The 13114-nt window shown below is 34.4% G+C and overlaps 1 protein-coding gene across 5 annotated transcripts in view; it reads left to right on the forward strand.

The window, feature by feature from the left end:
* Positions 1–13114, forward strand: part of PIKFYVE (phosphoinositide kinase, FYVE-type zinc finger containing) — a 73564-nt gene that overhangs the window by 55100 nt on the left and 5350 nt on the right. For all 5 annotated transcript variants that reach the window (XM_081052325.1, XM_081052324.1, XM_081052327.1 and 2 more), the window contains 11 exons: positions 731–791; positions 1666–1803; positions 2561–2681; positions 4383–4478; positions 5985–6068; positions 6931–7028; positions 8669–8833; positions 9935–9994; positions 10675–10851; positions 11664–11767; positions 12485–12613. In XM_081052325.1, the coding sequence (XP_080908451.1) occupies positions 731–791; positions 1666–1803; positions 2561–2681; positions 4383–4478; positions 5985–6068; positions 6931–7028; positions 8669–8833; positions 9935–9994; positions 10675–10851; positions 11664–11767; positions 12485–12613 (1233 nt within the window). The remainder of the gene's footprint in view (positions 1–730; positions 792–1665; positions 1804–2560; positions 2682–4382; positions 4479–5984; positions 6069–6930; positions 7029–8668; positions 8834–9934; positions 9995–10674; positions 10852–11663; positions 11768–12484; positions 12614–13114) is intronic.

Here is a 13114-nt window from a genome sequence, read left to right on the forward strand (position 1 = left end):
TTCTAAGCAGCAATCTAAGAAATTACTTTATAATCAAATTGTGCACAGAGCTTATAGTCATTCTAAAATATATCTTATCTATGGATAATGGGACTTGAGAAAGTCCAATGAATAATGAAAGGTTTCTAGATTTAATGGATAATCATAAGTAGCTCCTAGTTGCTTCAATACTACGAAGTGAGCTACTGTCTAGAACAATATTCTCAGAGTGTGGTTCAAGGACTCCTGGGTGTCCAAGACCCTTTCAAGGGTTCTATGAGATTTTTTTTCAAGTACATATCAGTGTGAGGCTGAATATTTTTTATACACTTCAGTCATAATAATGTAGCTCAATAGATTAAATGCAGAAGCCAGAGGAGAATTCATCTATTAAGAATGTCATCTATTAAGCTAGACATTAAAGTTTTGTAAAAGTGTAAAACAGTGCCACTCCATTACCAGTTTTTTGAAAATAGCTGTTTTTAAAATGAAAAGATACATTGTTTATATTAATAGGGAATGGGTTTATTGTTATTTTTAAATGAATTAATAAATGCATATTCTAAAATGTTCTGTTTTAATTTCTAGTAAGGTAAAAATTGGAAGATCAACCCATATAAAAGCTGAGTGTCTTAATAATTCTTAAGAAATTGTAGGGGTCCTGAGACCAAAAAGTTTAAGATTTACTTGGTTAAAATTTTTTTAATGTGATTTTAGTCATATTAAGAACAAAGTATTTTCTTTTCTACAGATAAGTGCAGTGGATGCGTCACCAAGAAATATTTCTCCGGGACTTCAAAATGGAGAAAAAGGTTGGTCCTTGAGTCTAATGATCACCTGCATTGGATTTAAGGCAATTTCTTAGTCTAGTAGTTGTTTTTAACTGCTAATTTTGAGATTTATTTTCTGATGCAATTGTTCATAGACTTATTTTTTTCCTTCCTGTAGAGCATTTATAGCACTGTGAGTTTATCATAAGATTATCATAAAGTATATTACAAGAAGAGAAATTAGGTTCCTGAAATATACTATAAACAGAGAAGGCTGCTGTTGGGGGAAGACCAAACAGAAGAAAGATTCAATTTCTGTTTTGCTTGTTCCAAAGTCAACTCCCCGGTTTCACTGCAAAAATCTTACAAAGTTTAACTTAATATTTTTATGTTACTAAAATCTCCTCTAGCTGTTTTTCACAGTAGTTCATTAACTAACTTGGCATCCTAGAAAATTTGTTGGAAAATTTACTTAGACTATTATTGTAGAACAAGACCTCAACTTAGAGTTCGTGGCATTTTCCTATTATAATTAAATGAATTTCTACCCTGAAAATAAGCATGATTTTTTTTCTTTACCCAATAGTGTCATGACTTAATTCTCTATTAAACTGAATGAACTAGTATTTAGGTAGGCATTCTGGTGTTGTGCAAAGAATACTGTATAGGAGTCAGCCTTGGTTGCCGGTCACAGTGCTGTCACCCAGGTGTGATTCTAGTCAAATCATATGGCCTGTCTGGATTTTTGAATCCGTTTCTAAAATATGCACCAAAATGTCCTCAATAATTTTTAGGAAGCTAAAATCCTTTGGTTTATGAAGTAAAAATATGAGTTGGCATTGTAGAAACATTACTATCAGGTAGAAATGGACTTAATATTTTTAAATGACTCATGTAAGTTTGTGTTTCTTTTTAGAGGACCGCTTCTTAACAGCCTTGTCCAGTCAGAGCTCCACCAGTTCTACGCATCTCCAGTTGCCTTCTCCACCTGAAGTCATATCTGAGCAGTCGATGGGAGTGCCCTCTGAATTAGATACAGCCAGCATTTCCGAAGGTACAGTTCGTCACTTTTACCGTACTTGATCCAAAAGAGAAAAACTCTCTGCAGGCTTTGACACATGCTCTTTTAGGTATAGTTTCATATCATATTACTTATTCAGTTGCAATGTTTGACAGGTAAATATCTCAGTAATAGAATGTTATTCAGCTTCATCTAATTTCTGGGGAATATTCCTTTCTTAAGTCCCATGAAGCACAATTGTTGCTTTGTAAGAAATAAGAGAAATTGCAGGCATTTCTCCAACAACAAATGTTTCATTAATAGCAAATTTATGCCTTGCTTCTCTCTTTTCTTGTTTTCTATTAAACAGTAACTACTTAATTGTAGTGCAGACTTTCAAAATAACTTTTAAATTGTAATGAAACTTAGATATCATGGCCCCAGTGCACACACATGACTGAGGGGAAGTGGCAACATGAACAGCTGTGACTAAATTCATGGGTGGTCAGGCAGTAATTCCATCGTGGCTACTGCCTGGCCTCTGCCGTTGATGGCAGGATGATCTCAATTTCTGAAATATTGACGTGTAAAAAAAGAAACCCCTTGGAGTCAGTGCAGTGTATGCTTCATTGTTGCTTCCTGTTTCGGCCCATAATAGTCATTCCTAGATTAGAAATTTTACAGCACAGTTGGTAATTATTGTGTGCATATACCTGTGTTCAAAAAGGAAAAGAAACAAAGGCGATGCTTTATACATTTTTTTTTACTCTTCCTGAATATTAACATATAAGCAGATTATTTTTCATCCTAGATGTGTTTGATGGACATTTGCTGGGTTCCACAGACAGCCAGGTGAAGGAGAAATCAACCATGAAAGCCATCTTCGCAAATTTGCTTCCAGGAAATAGCTATAACCCTATTCCGTTTCCTTTGTAAGTATTACAAAGAGTCAGTGGTTGTTGGGTGGTTTTATTTTTACTGAATTAAAAAAAAATCTCTCTATAGATTTACTTTCTACATATTTAAATATGTTTATTTAACTGTACATGGGTATTTCTCAATCCTGAATGACGCTTCACCATAATCTTTGGGTATAATGTAATTTGTAGAACATGTTATATGATAGATGAGTGGATGAAAAAAGCGTTAATTAGTGTTGCTTAATGCTTAAGATTACTGGTTCTAAAAATAATTGTTACATGTGTATAATATATATATACATATATTTTACACATATATATATTTTTGTTGTTGAAGATATATTGCCACATTTGTTGACCACAGAATCCTAAAAATTTATTGCTGATTGTATATAGGATGATATTACCCAATAATTTACTGGGACATGGTACTTTTTCTAACAGTGGTGATGAATTACATTGACTCATACAAGTGTTTATGTGATCTTGTTTGTATTGGGCTCCCTTAGAGTGGGAAAAAATACAAGCTGGCTGTGAGAGTGTTTTGCTTCTCCGGCTGCTCTTATTACATTGGTACAAGTGTATCCAAAAGGTGGACATTTGTTAATAGGACTTTGTTCTTAATCTGACTTATGTATTTATTTATTCAGTCAATATTTACACTTATTGATTGCCAGCTCTAGTGCCCCAGGATGTAGTAAAAGGTTAATAAGGAGAAATCACTGCTCTCGGGAACTCACAGTCTTGGGGAGGAGACAAGTAGAGACTCACGATACAGTAATCTTACATACTGTGATAATCGTATGTAAAGATCCTTGTTTTCTCTGTTTCAGACTCGAATATCTTAGTTTCTTGACTGGTTATGGTTTCTCTTTTTTTATGGCCATTGCACATGCGCTGGCTTTCTTCTTAGTCATTAACTCTGTCAGTCTTTCTCAGGAGAACTTGACTAGACCCTCCCCTCAGCTCCTTGCCCCAACCAGATTAGGTCTGTTTGCTATGTGCTCTCATGATTTCCTCATGGTACTTACCACAGAAGGTAATTATACTTATTTACAGGATTATTTGTGTTTTACCCCACTGTACTATATATTCTGCCATGCCTATTTTTTTTCTTCACTATTGTATTGTTACCATATTATACATGTTAGGTGCTTAATAATAGTTTTGCTCAGTAAATAGGTGTTACACGAGTGAATGTTACCCTTTGGGGTTTATGGTGGAGGTTGAGGGAGTAAGATTTGGGTTAAAATGGAGTCACACCTTTGAGTTTCCATGTGATAATAGGAGAGTGGCTGTGTTATGTTTTTCTTACTGGACTAGTAGCACATTTCCACAATTCTAGAAGACTTTCCTTTCGGACTTAATAATAGTCTTTTAAACTGAACGTAAATCCTTTTTGAGATGAATGTGGCCTAATGTTTTGGCAGTGTGGGAAAAGCTTTGTTTGGAGTAACTATTCCAGAACCCTCTGATTTGAAAACTAATGCTGATAATTTTCAATTGCCTTCAAAAACTTTCTGTTGATATGTTTTCGTTGGCTGTTTGGTTCAAGTTCTGCATACATTTTGGCTTACTTAATTACATTCCTATAATTGTGCAATATGTACTTAAGATTGTCCTGAGCTGTATTTGCAATGTGTTCATGGTTTGTGTATGTGACTCGTTGCTAATTTTGTTCTCATTTATTTATGTACCTCAAATTTTGAGCAGTGATCCAGATAAACATTACTTAATGCATGAACATGAACGGGTACCCATTGCAGTCTGCGAGAAGGAACCCAGCTCCATCATAGCCTTTGCTCTCAGGTATTATTAATGGGGCTTTTCCACCTGTGGGTATATTTCTATATTTTATGTGTATTTATTAATCGCCTTGTTGTTGAGATCTGTCACATAGAACAGAGCAAAATGATTAAATATAAGTAAAAACATGTGCTCTTTGGGTGTGATAGCTTATTCTGTTTCTATCTGAAAATAGAAACTCTTTACCCACATAACTATAGGATAATTCTTAAGAAAGCTCCTAATAACTAAATTGACTAGGCAGGTTGTTTACTAGTCCTTATATCCTCTAACCATTCTTCCTTTATACTATAGTATGTACCATTGTATCCCTTCCTTCGATTTACTTAGTGACACAGTACTTAGAACGTATTTGCCTGATAGCATGTGAATATCTCTTTGTACTCTTCATTTCATTTCCTTCCTGCTTCTCACATATAGCAGGTATTTTTCTTACTTAGAGTAATGCTGTTTCTGTGCCTTAGCCCATTTATATGCCCACAGTAAATCATGTGTCTTAAACAAGCATCCGTCTTTAGAAATATTTGTATTATCTCTAAAAGAACAAAGCTTTTTAATCTTAACGGTATCTTGGCAGTGGTAGAACGTAGTTTAAGTAGAATCTAAGATGTTTAATTTTTTTTTTATTGCAAGGTGTTGAAATTCTGATTTTTTTATATATTGGTTATAAGGAGTACACTTTTTCAATAAATATTTGAATAGTCTACAATATGTGGTATAGTAGGTATTGGATGTACAAGGGTAAACAAGATAGATTTATATGCCTCAGTATTTAGAGTTTACTGTTTGGATAATGAGGGCTTTTCTTCCTTTAGAAAATTTCATATGAAAGATTTTTTTATCATTGCCCTTTGGCCTTTACGAAGATAGTATTTGCTTCTTGCTTTGTTGCTTAGTCATACTACATTAATAGATAAGAAAGGTAGGAGAGTCATTCAAATCAAAAACATATTTTGTACTATTAGGAAGCAAATATTCTAGTTGAAGTCACCTTTTTCTAATGTCCTGGCAAAATAGTACACCCTAAGATGCTTCTCTTGTTCCCTAACATCTGATTTGTCTAAATTAGGGCTCCCAGGCTGCTAGTACAAGAGTTGGATTTTTGTTTTTTCCACCAATGCAACATAAAAATAATTTTAATACCTTGAAATAGAAAAGAATCCTCTCAACTTCCTTTCCTTTGTATTATGCTAAACCCTGAAGTTTCATACTTTTAAATTAACCCCTCAAAGTATTTGATTGAAATGTTAGTATGCAGGCCTTCACATTCTTTGTTTAGGATATTGATGCTGGTTGGTGTGTTGAGTAGTATTTTGTATTCTGTCTGAAGACATTGGCCTTCTTCATGAAGTTTCTACTTGGTAACTTTTGTTCACTAAATGTATTTGTTTCATTACGGGTACTTACAATGATTGTGTTTTTATATTGCAATACTTATTCGAAAGCATATTATTTACTTTAAAAGGAGAGCTTAATGTTTAACATTTTTTAACCTATTTCTACCCTAAGTTGTAAAGAATACCGAAATGCCTTAGAGGAATTGTCCAAAGCAACTCTGCGGACCAGTGCCGAAGAAGGGCTTCCAACCAACAGGTGATCTGTGACTGAGTAGAATCTATTGTAATTGAGCTATGTCATTTTTCTAAATGCTCACACTTCAGTTTTATCAACATGAAAGTTTCTAGGATACACACTTACATTTTAGCCAATAATTGATAGAAGAAAATTCAAGTATAGCAAAAGACATTAAACTCTTTCTTTAGATACTGTTTTCTGATAATTGCCACAAAAGTGCAGTGTATTTTGTAGATTTAAATTTTAAACATTTGTAATTGTCTTTATTATTTTCATTTTAAAAAATATTAATTTGTAAAATTAATGAGGTACTTACTATTTGTTTTTGTGAATTTTCCATAAGTAGACATTCTAATAGTGAAAACAAACAAACAAAAAACCCCTAACCCCCAAAACCGTTTCTTTTAGTGTGTTCAGTATTCTAGACATTTAGACAGAAATTGTCATAGTCTTATTATTTTGATTCTTATAGAGATAGGTTTTCCAACTTTACTAATATGATAAAATTTTATTTGAATTATATAATTATATATCACAATGATATGAGAAATATGAAATTGGTTATTTTCTGTAATTGTTTGATTTATCTATTTGCTAATATAGCTCTAATGGACTTGGGCAAAATATTATAAAAGCAAGAGCTTATGCTTTTATAATATTTTTCCATACACATTTATAGTATAACATTTTGTTTTTTGAAGTCCAGTAGACATTTTAAGACTTTTTCTTCCATTTTCTAATCTGTGTTTGTATAATTACGAATCAGATCTATGATATTGTGGGTGGGATATGTGGGGAGTAGATTAACGAAGGAATCAGAGTACTTGTAGTTTTCTGTCTGAATAATCTAAAACCAGTTTTTCTTTGTTTTTCATTTCAGTACTTTAGACAGCAGACCAAAGAGTAGCAGCCCTATTAGGTTACCTGAGAGCAGTGGAGGTCAGACAAACCGTACAGCAGAAACAGAACCACAACCAAGTAAGATTACAAATGGAGAAGTAGTTATTAGTTTTGTTTGTAATTGTGGTTTGAAGAAGAAAACACATTAAATAAGAAATGCCATCTGGCAAGGACTTATTTCTTCTGGTTTTGAAATATAATAATGGATTTAAAATTTTTTTGTATATCCATTTTTATACATATTTTGCTTTTCTTTGATTCCTAAGTTTATTGAATTTGTAACTCCTAGGAACTCACAGGTCTATGCAGAAAGAAGCAGGTACTGTCTTCCTAGCTAGAGTTTTCAGATCAAAGTGTATAACCTAAGAAATATAACAGCAACTCATTTTTGGTTGTTGGCATTGTGAAAAGAACTTCTTATGTATTATCTCCTTTAATCTCCACAATAACCACACAAGGGTTATTTAACACATCCCCATTTTTCAGAAAGAAAGTTGAGACTTAGATTAAGGAATTTGCTCAAGGTTATACAGGTAGTGGAGAACACTGGATTTGAACTTGGGTCTTTGTCAGTTGGCATTGTATTCACTGCAAGTAATAGAAAACTCGTGGCTATTGGGGCTTAAACACATGACAGTTTATTTTTCTCGAATAATATCTGCGGTGGTTCAGCTACTCAGCATTGTCATGACAACATAGGGGTAGTTTTTCTATGAGTCACTTTAAGTTTTACCCGTGGTCAAAAATATTCCACTTAATGTCTACATTTGAGAAAGAAAGAAGGAGGTATAAGCTGCAGCTGTTCCCTTTTATTAGGAAAGTAGATATTTCTGTTTAATATTATTAGTTAGAACTGAGTGTCATGGCCACCGCTTCCCGCAAAGGAGACTGAGAAAGTGGTGAGCAGCGTTGTCCCGGCTGGCTTATATAAATCATGAGTCATTTCCTGGGGCTGTACATGCCTCCCTTCTGTATCCCCCTGCCCCAAATGTTGACTTCTGTTAGCAAGGAACAAGTAGAAGGCCATAATGGTGTCTGGTACCTTCAGTAAGCACTTTACAATGAACATTTGGTATGGATTTTGTAGATGGTAAATGTACAAGATTAGAATCATATATACTAAGCTCACAGATCATACACAGATCACACATATTAAGCTCAAAACCAAGAATAAAAGTATAGAGCAAGCTTTAGTAATATTTTTGGCCATCCTGTACTACTTACTTTCTGAAACATGTTAAAAACAATATTTTATATTTTGCTGTATTAAAATGTAAGAACACAAATGTGACATAAAGATGTTACCTTCAAGTTTGAATTCTCGTAGCTTGTAATACTGTTTTGTATTAGTATAATTAATTGTAATACTATAGGAATTCAGCCCTAACTTAATCTTGTTGCTTAAAATATTATGACTGTCTGGGAAAGATATTTTTCAAAGGTTTTATATAGAAAAGGTTTTATATAGAATTTCTCACATTTTTATATATAGCTATCAGTCATTGTTCTTTTTCTGTTTCTGATGATAAGAATGCTTGACTGCTCCCTCCCAAAATCCCTTAAACCTGTGGAATAATAATCTGTGCAAATGGAAATGTCAGTGTTACTCATATTTATTACCCTCATGAGATGGTTATTGCTAACAAGGGAATGATTTGAAATTTTTAATTTTTCCACCTGCAGTGATCTGTAATTAATATGTTTCCTCTTATTTTTAGCCAAAAAGGCTTCCGGAATGTTGTCCTTCTTCCGAGGGACAGCAGGGAAAAGCCCTGATCTCTCTTCCCAGAAGAGAGAGACCCTACGTGGAGCAGACAGTGCTTACTACCAGGTTGGGCAGACCGGCAAGGAGGGGGCGGAGAACCAAGGCCCTGAACCTCAAGGTGCGTCAAAGGAGACCAGTTGTGCTTATCCTTGGCTTGGACTGACTGTTTTTAGTTGCTTGTGTTCCCTGAAGCCTTAAGTAGATAATTCTTAGTGCTGAAAGCAGGGCATTCTTTCCTTCTCACATCTCAGTGTGGTAGAGTGGAGAAAGTATGGCACCTTCAGAGTCCACTGGTCTCAGATGTCATTGCTATCACTTACTGTGTGGCAGAATCAGAAATCCTTAGTTGTCATGCTGTAAAGTGGCAAAAGCAATGTCTTTCAAGGACTAAGTGACATTACACATGTAAAATACTTGTCTCACTATGTAACTCACAGTATGTATATTCAAATGTTTTTCTTCCGCTACACCCTCAGATGTTTCCTGTCTTTTCCAGTCCCTGTAAGGTTGAGACTATTTGTGTGCACCTTCATTTTGATATTTAAAAAAATATGTCTACCTGATTGTGTTTGAGTATGGGGGTAAACCATGCTGCTACTGGGCTGTGATCCTTAAAAGGCATTGGTGCTTCAGAAAAAATAATTTTGAAATGTGAAACTTGGAGGATGACTTGTTCTTCTAGATAATAAGAAGTACTCAAGTCTACAATAATTAGAGTGCATCTGGCAATAGTTTTGTCAGACAAATTTGTCAATATAAAAAAGAAAGTAGCTCTGAAGTAGACACTGGTCTATTTTACATATAATATACACATCTTAGTATACGATAAAGAAAGCTTGGCGACCTATTGGGGAAGCATTGTTCTGCACGTGAGGAAAACTGCTCAGAGACTCTGAGAAAGAAGCCCTGGAAACTCTTAATGTAAGAACTGAGCTAGTATATTGCTACCATAGGAATGACATAAATATAAGAAAAATTATTCTTTTACCGAAATTCTCTTATTTTTAATCTAAAAATTGATCTTTTAAAGGGTACACACATTTTTATTGTAATAGTTTACATGGTTGAATTGTACACATAATCCTTGCTTCAAGTGACTTGACTATGACAGAGAGTTGACTTGTTAGTTTTTATTGTGATGTCAGGGAAAAAAGAACAGACAAAATGAAGTGATAGCTGTTTAAAACTTTGGCTTTACTACTGATATTAAACCTTTTAGATGAAGTAGATGGAGGAGATACACAAAAGAAACAACTCACAAACCCTCATGTGGAGCTTCGTAAGTATGAGATAAAATCTTGTTGGTTTGGGGACATGGATTATAATTGAGCTAACTATTATTTGTGGCTTCTAGCTTCATACTAGGTAAAGATCCTTTCTTGAAATGAACATTAAGTGTGTGTGTTGATATAAGTTTTATTTAATCTAGATTTAGTTTATAAAATGTGCATTATTCATTTATAAAGAAAGTTAATTTATGAATTTAATTGAAGTTAAAATTTAATTTATAAATTATAATTTGATTTAATTTCCAATGTTTAAATGATTATTTATTTTGTAACCTAAAGCCACAGAGCCTTGACAAGGCATCTAGAATTGTGTGTAACTATGTGTGTGCCCAAAATTTATCATCCAGAATAATATATACAGTAAAATTTAAGATGTAAAAGTACAGTGATGAAAATACAGTAACTGGTATATAATGAGAAATGGGTCTTATTATGTTGTGTTTGATTTTTCTGTAACTCTCTAAGGGTGGTCATCAGATGGTCTCTAATCCTCCCTGAAGATCATTTTAGCAGAATTGTGACGATTAGGGATGTAGTAGACTTAACATGAAAAACTCATGGAGAAAATTAAATGGTTGTATTTGGTGTGACTGGAGAAGTGGACAAGAGGAAAAAGATATTTCTGATCCATAAAAGCTTTATTTTTTTTCTTTAACACTTCTATGTATAGAATTTTCTGATGCTAATGCCAGGTTTTACTGTCGGCTCTACTATGCGGGAGAGTTTCATAAGATGCGGGAAGTGATTTTGGGCAGCAGTGAAGAAGATTTCATTCGCTCCCTCTCCCACTCGTCACCCTGGCAGGCCCGAGGAGGCAAATCAGGAGCTGCTTTCTATGCGACTGAAGGTTTAAGTCTTTTTAATGATTAGCTAATTAAATAGCACCCATCTTTTTCCCTCAGACAATTTATGAATGACTGTAGCTGAGGTAGTACGGTACTGTCAGTTGGCAAACAAAGTTTTCTGTTTTTTTGTTTTGTTTTTACATTTGTGTTTTATGCTATGTCATAAAATATTTAAAAGAATATACATGTACATGGTGTGTAATGAGACAAACATTGATCATATGCTTATTAAATATTTTTTAGTCCTGAGTTTTCCAAATGTCATTAGTAACAAGAACTTCTTGAAAACTCAAAAGGGTACCGCAGAGCTAATGAGAGAAAGACAAAAACAGAAATATTTGGCCTGAAAATAATAGGAAGTCCAAGTTCCTAACCTACTAAGGTTTGCAGAAGATCATGACCATGTGCTTCACATTTCATTCTCCAGACCCACTGAAAGCAAAATTATTGGAAATAATGCAGCAGGAACGATGTTGCTTGATAAGAACTTCCATAACTGTTACTTATTGGATTGCTAACAGAGGAGTTTATGAAATTTTAGTTACTAGTTTTAGAAAGTAGGTCATCTAGCTATGAATTTAAGGGTGTTACTTTCTGTCAAAAATAGGCTTCTTGACTCTGTATGTCCTTAGAAGCCCTTTCAACTGTTGAATTACTTGAACCATGTTCTGATCAGAATTTTCTCTGTGACATCAGAAAATATTCCTTAAAAACATGAAGCAGACAGATCGTTTGGGATCTTTGGAATGATTTATTATAGATTACCTCAGTAAATACTGTGGGTGAATAAACACATGAAATTTCTGCCTTGTAGATGATCGATTCATTTTGAAGCAAATGCCTCGTCTGGAAGTCCAGTCGTTCCTCGATTTTGCACCGCACTACTTCAATTATATTACAAATGCTGTTCAACAAAAGGTAGAAATCCCAAACCGTGATCTATAATTTGAGTTTTCTGGGTTTTTTCACATCCTGAGAGAGAGTCCTGATGGCAGTTTCCTCCGCGCTAAGATATAAACAGGGCACGGCTAGATCTCTGGTGTGCTACTGATACGTGATAGAATGCCGTGGTGTCAAGCTCTTTCCTACCTTTGCCAGTGAGGAACCAAGAGGTCTCGAGCAAGTTGCATTTAACGAGTATATGTATAAAAGTAAATTAAAAACATTAAGATTGAATGAATATAACTGCCCATTTAGTGATTTGTAATTTGCTGAGACAGACATTTGAAACGTGTTGAGAATTGAGTGCGTGGGTCCCTTAGGCAGGAAGAGAGGAGGAGCCTGTGGCGCAGGTCTGCCCAGTTGTCACTGCACAGTGACCCTCCCAGTAAGAGGATGAGGGAGTCACATGGTTTTCTTTTTTCATTTATGATTTATTTCATGTTATTGGGGAAATCCTATGTCATAATAGTATGTGTGAATTTGAGCAGTTGTGAGAATGTTGAGGATCTAATCTCTTTATTGGCATCGCTGCTACTTGCTCCTGAGATTCAAGGGCTCGAGTTTCTTTCAAGGTCCTTTGGTTATATTCATAGAAAATCCTGTTTGGATATTACATGAATAATCCAGGTATCACTATTAAGTTATAAGTAATCCTTTTTTCTAAGAGTTAACTTTCATCTTTTCTTGATTTAGAGGCCCACTGCATTAGCCAAAATTCTTGGAGTTTACAGAATTGGTTATAAGAATTCTCAGAACAACACTGAGAAGAAGTTAGATCTCCTTGTCATGGAAAATCTTTTCTATGGGAGAAAGATGGCTCAGGTAAGGATATTGGACTGTGCAAAGCATTTAGCTACTAGAACCCTTTGTACTTCTGGTTCCTGAATGTATTGAATTAGAGAATAACATCTTCTGTGATGGTTAATATTAAATTGGTTACTCAGCCAAATTTAACTTTTCACTAGTTGAACCCTATAAGAAAGAATAAACAGGAATATTGTGGACTGATCCTAAAATTTAACATATTCAGTATCCTAGAAACACAGAATTAGAGGGCAGATAATTCCACCTCTCAGTTTTAAACATGGAGAAACTAAAACCCAGAGAAATTAAGTACTTGACAGTCACAAAGATATACCTAGAACTCAGGTTGTCTGTGTTCTAGAACAGTACCCTTCAAAGTGCTGGTTCTTGAATTGTTTCCAGAATGTGGTGAGATAAGGAGCTTGTACTAGAATGTAATTCAATGCACTGCTTCTTCATTGAGAATGTCTTGCTATGAGAAAAACATCAACTGAACTAAACAGTGTGTTTCACGATACA

The sequence above is a fragment of the Rhinolophus hipposideros genome (assembly GCF_964194185.1).
Source record: "Rhinolophus hipposideros genome assembly, chromosome: 6".
Taxonomy (NCBI): Eukaryota; Metazoa; Chordata; class Mammalia; order Chiroptera; family Rhinolophidae; genus Rhinolophus; species Rhinolophus hipposideros.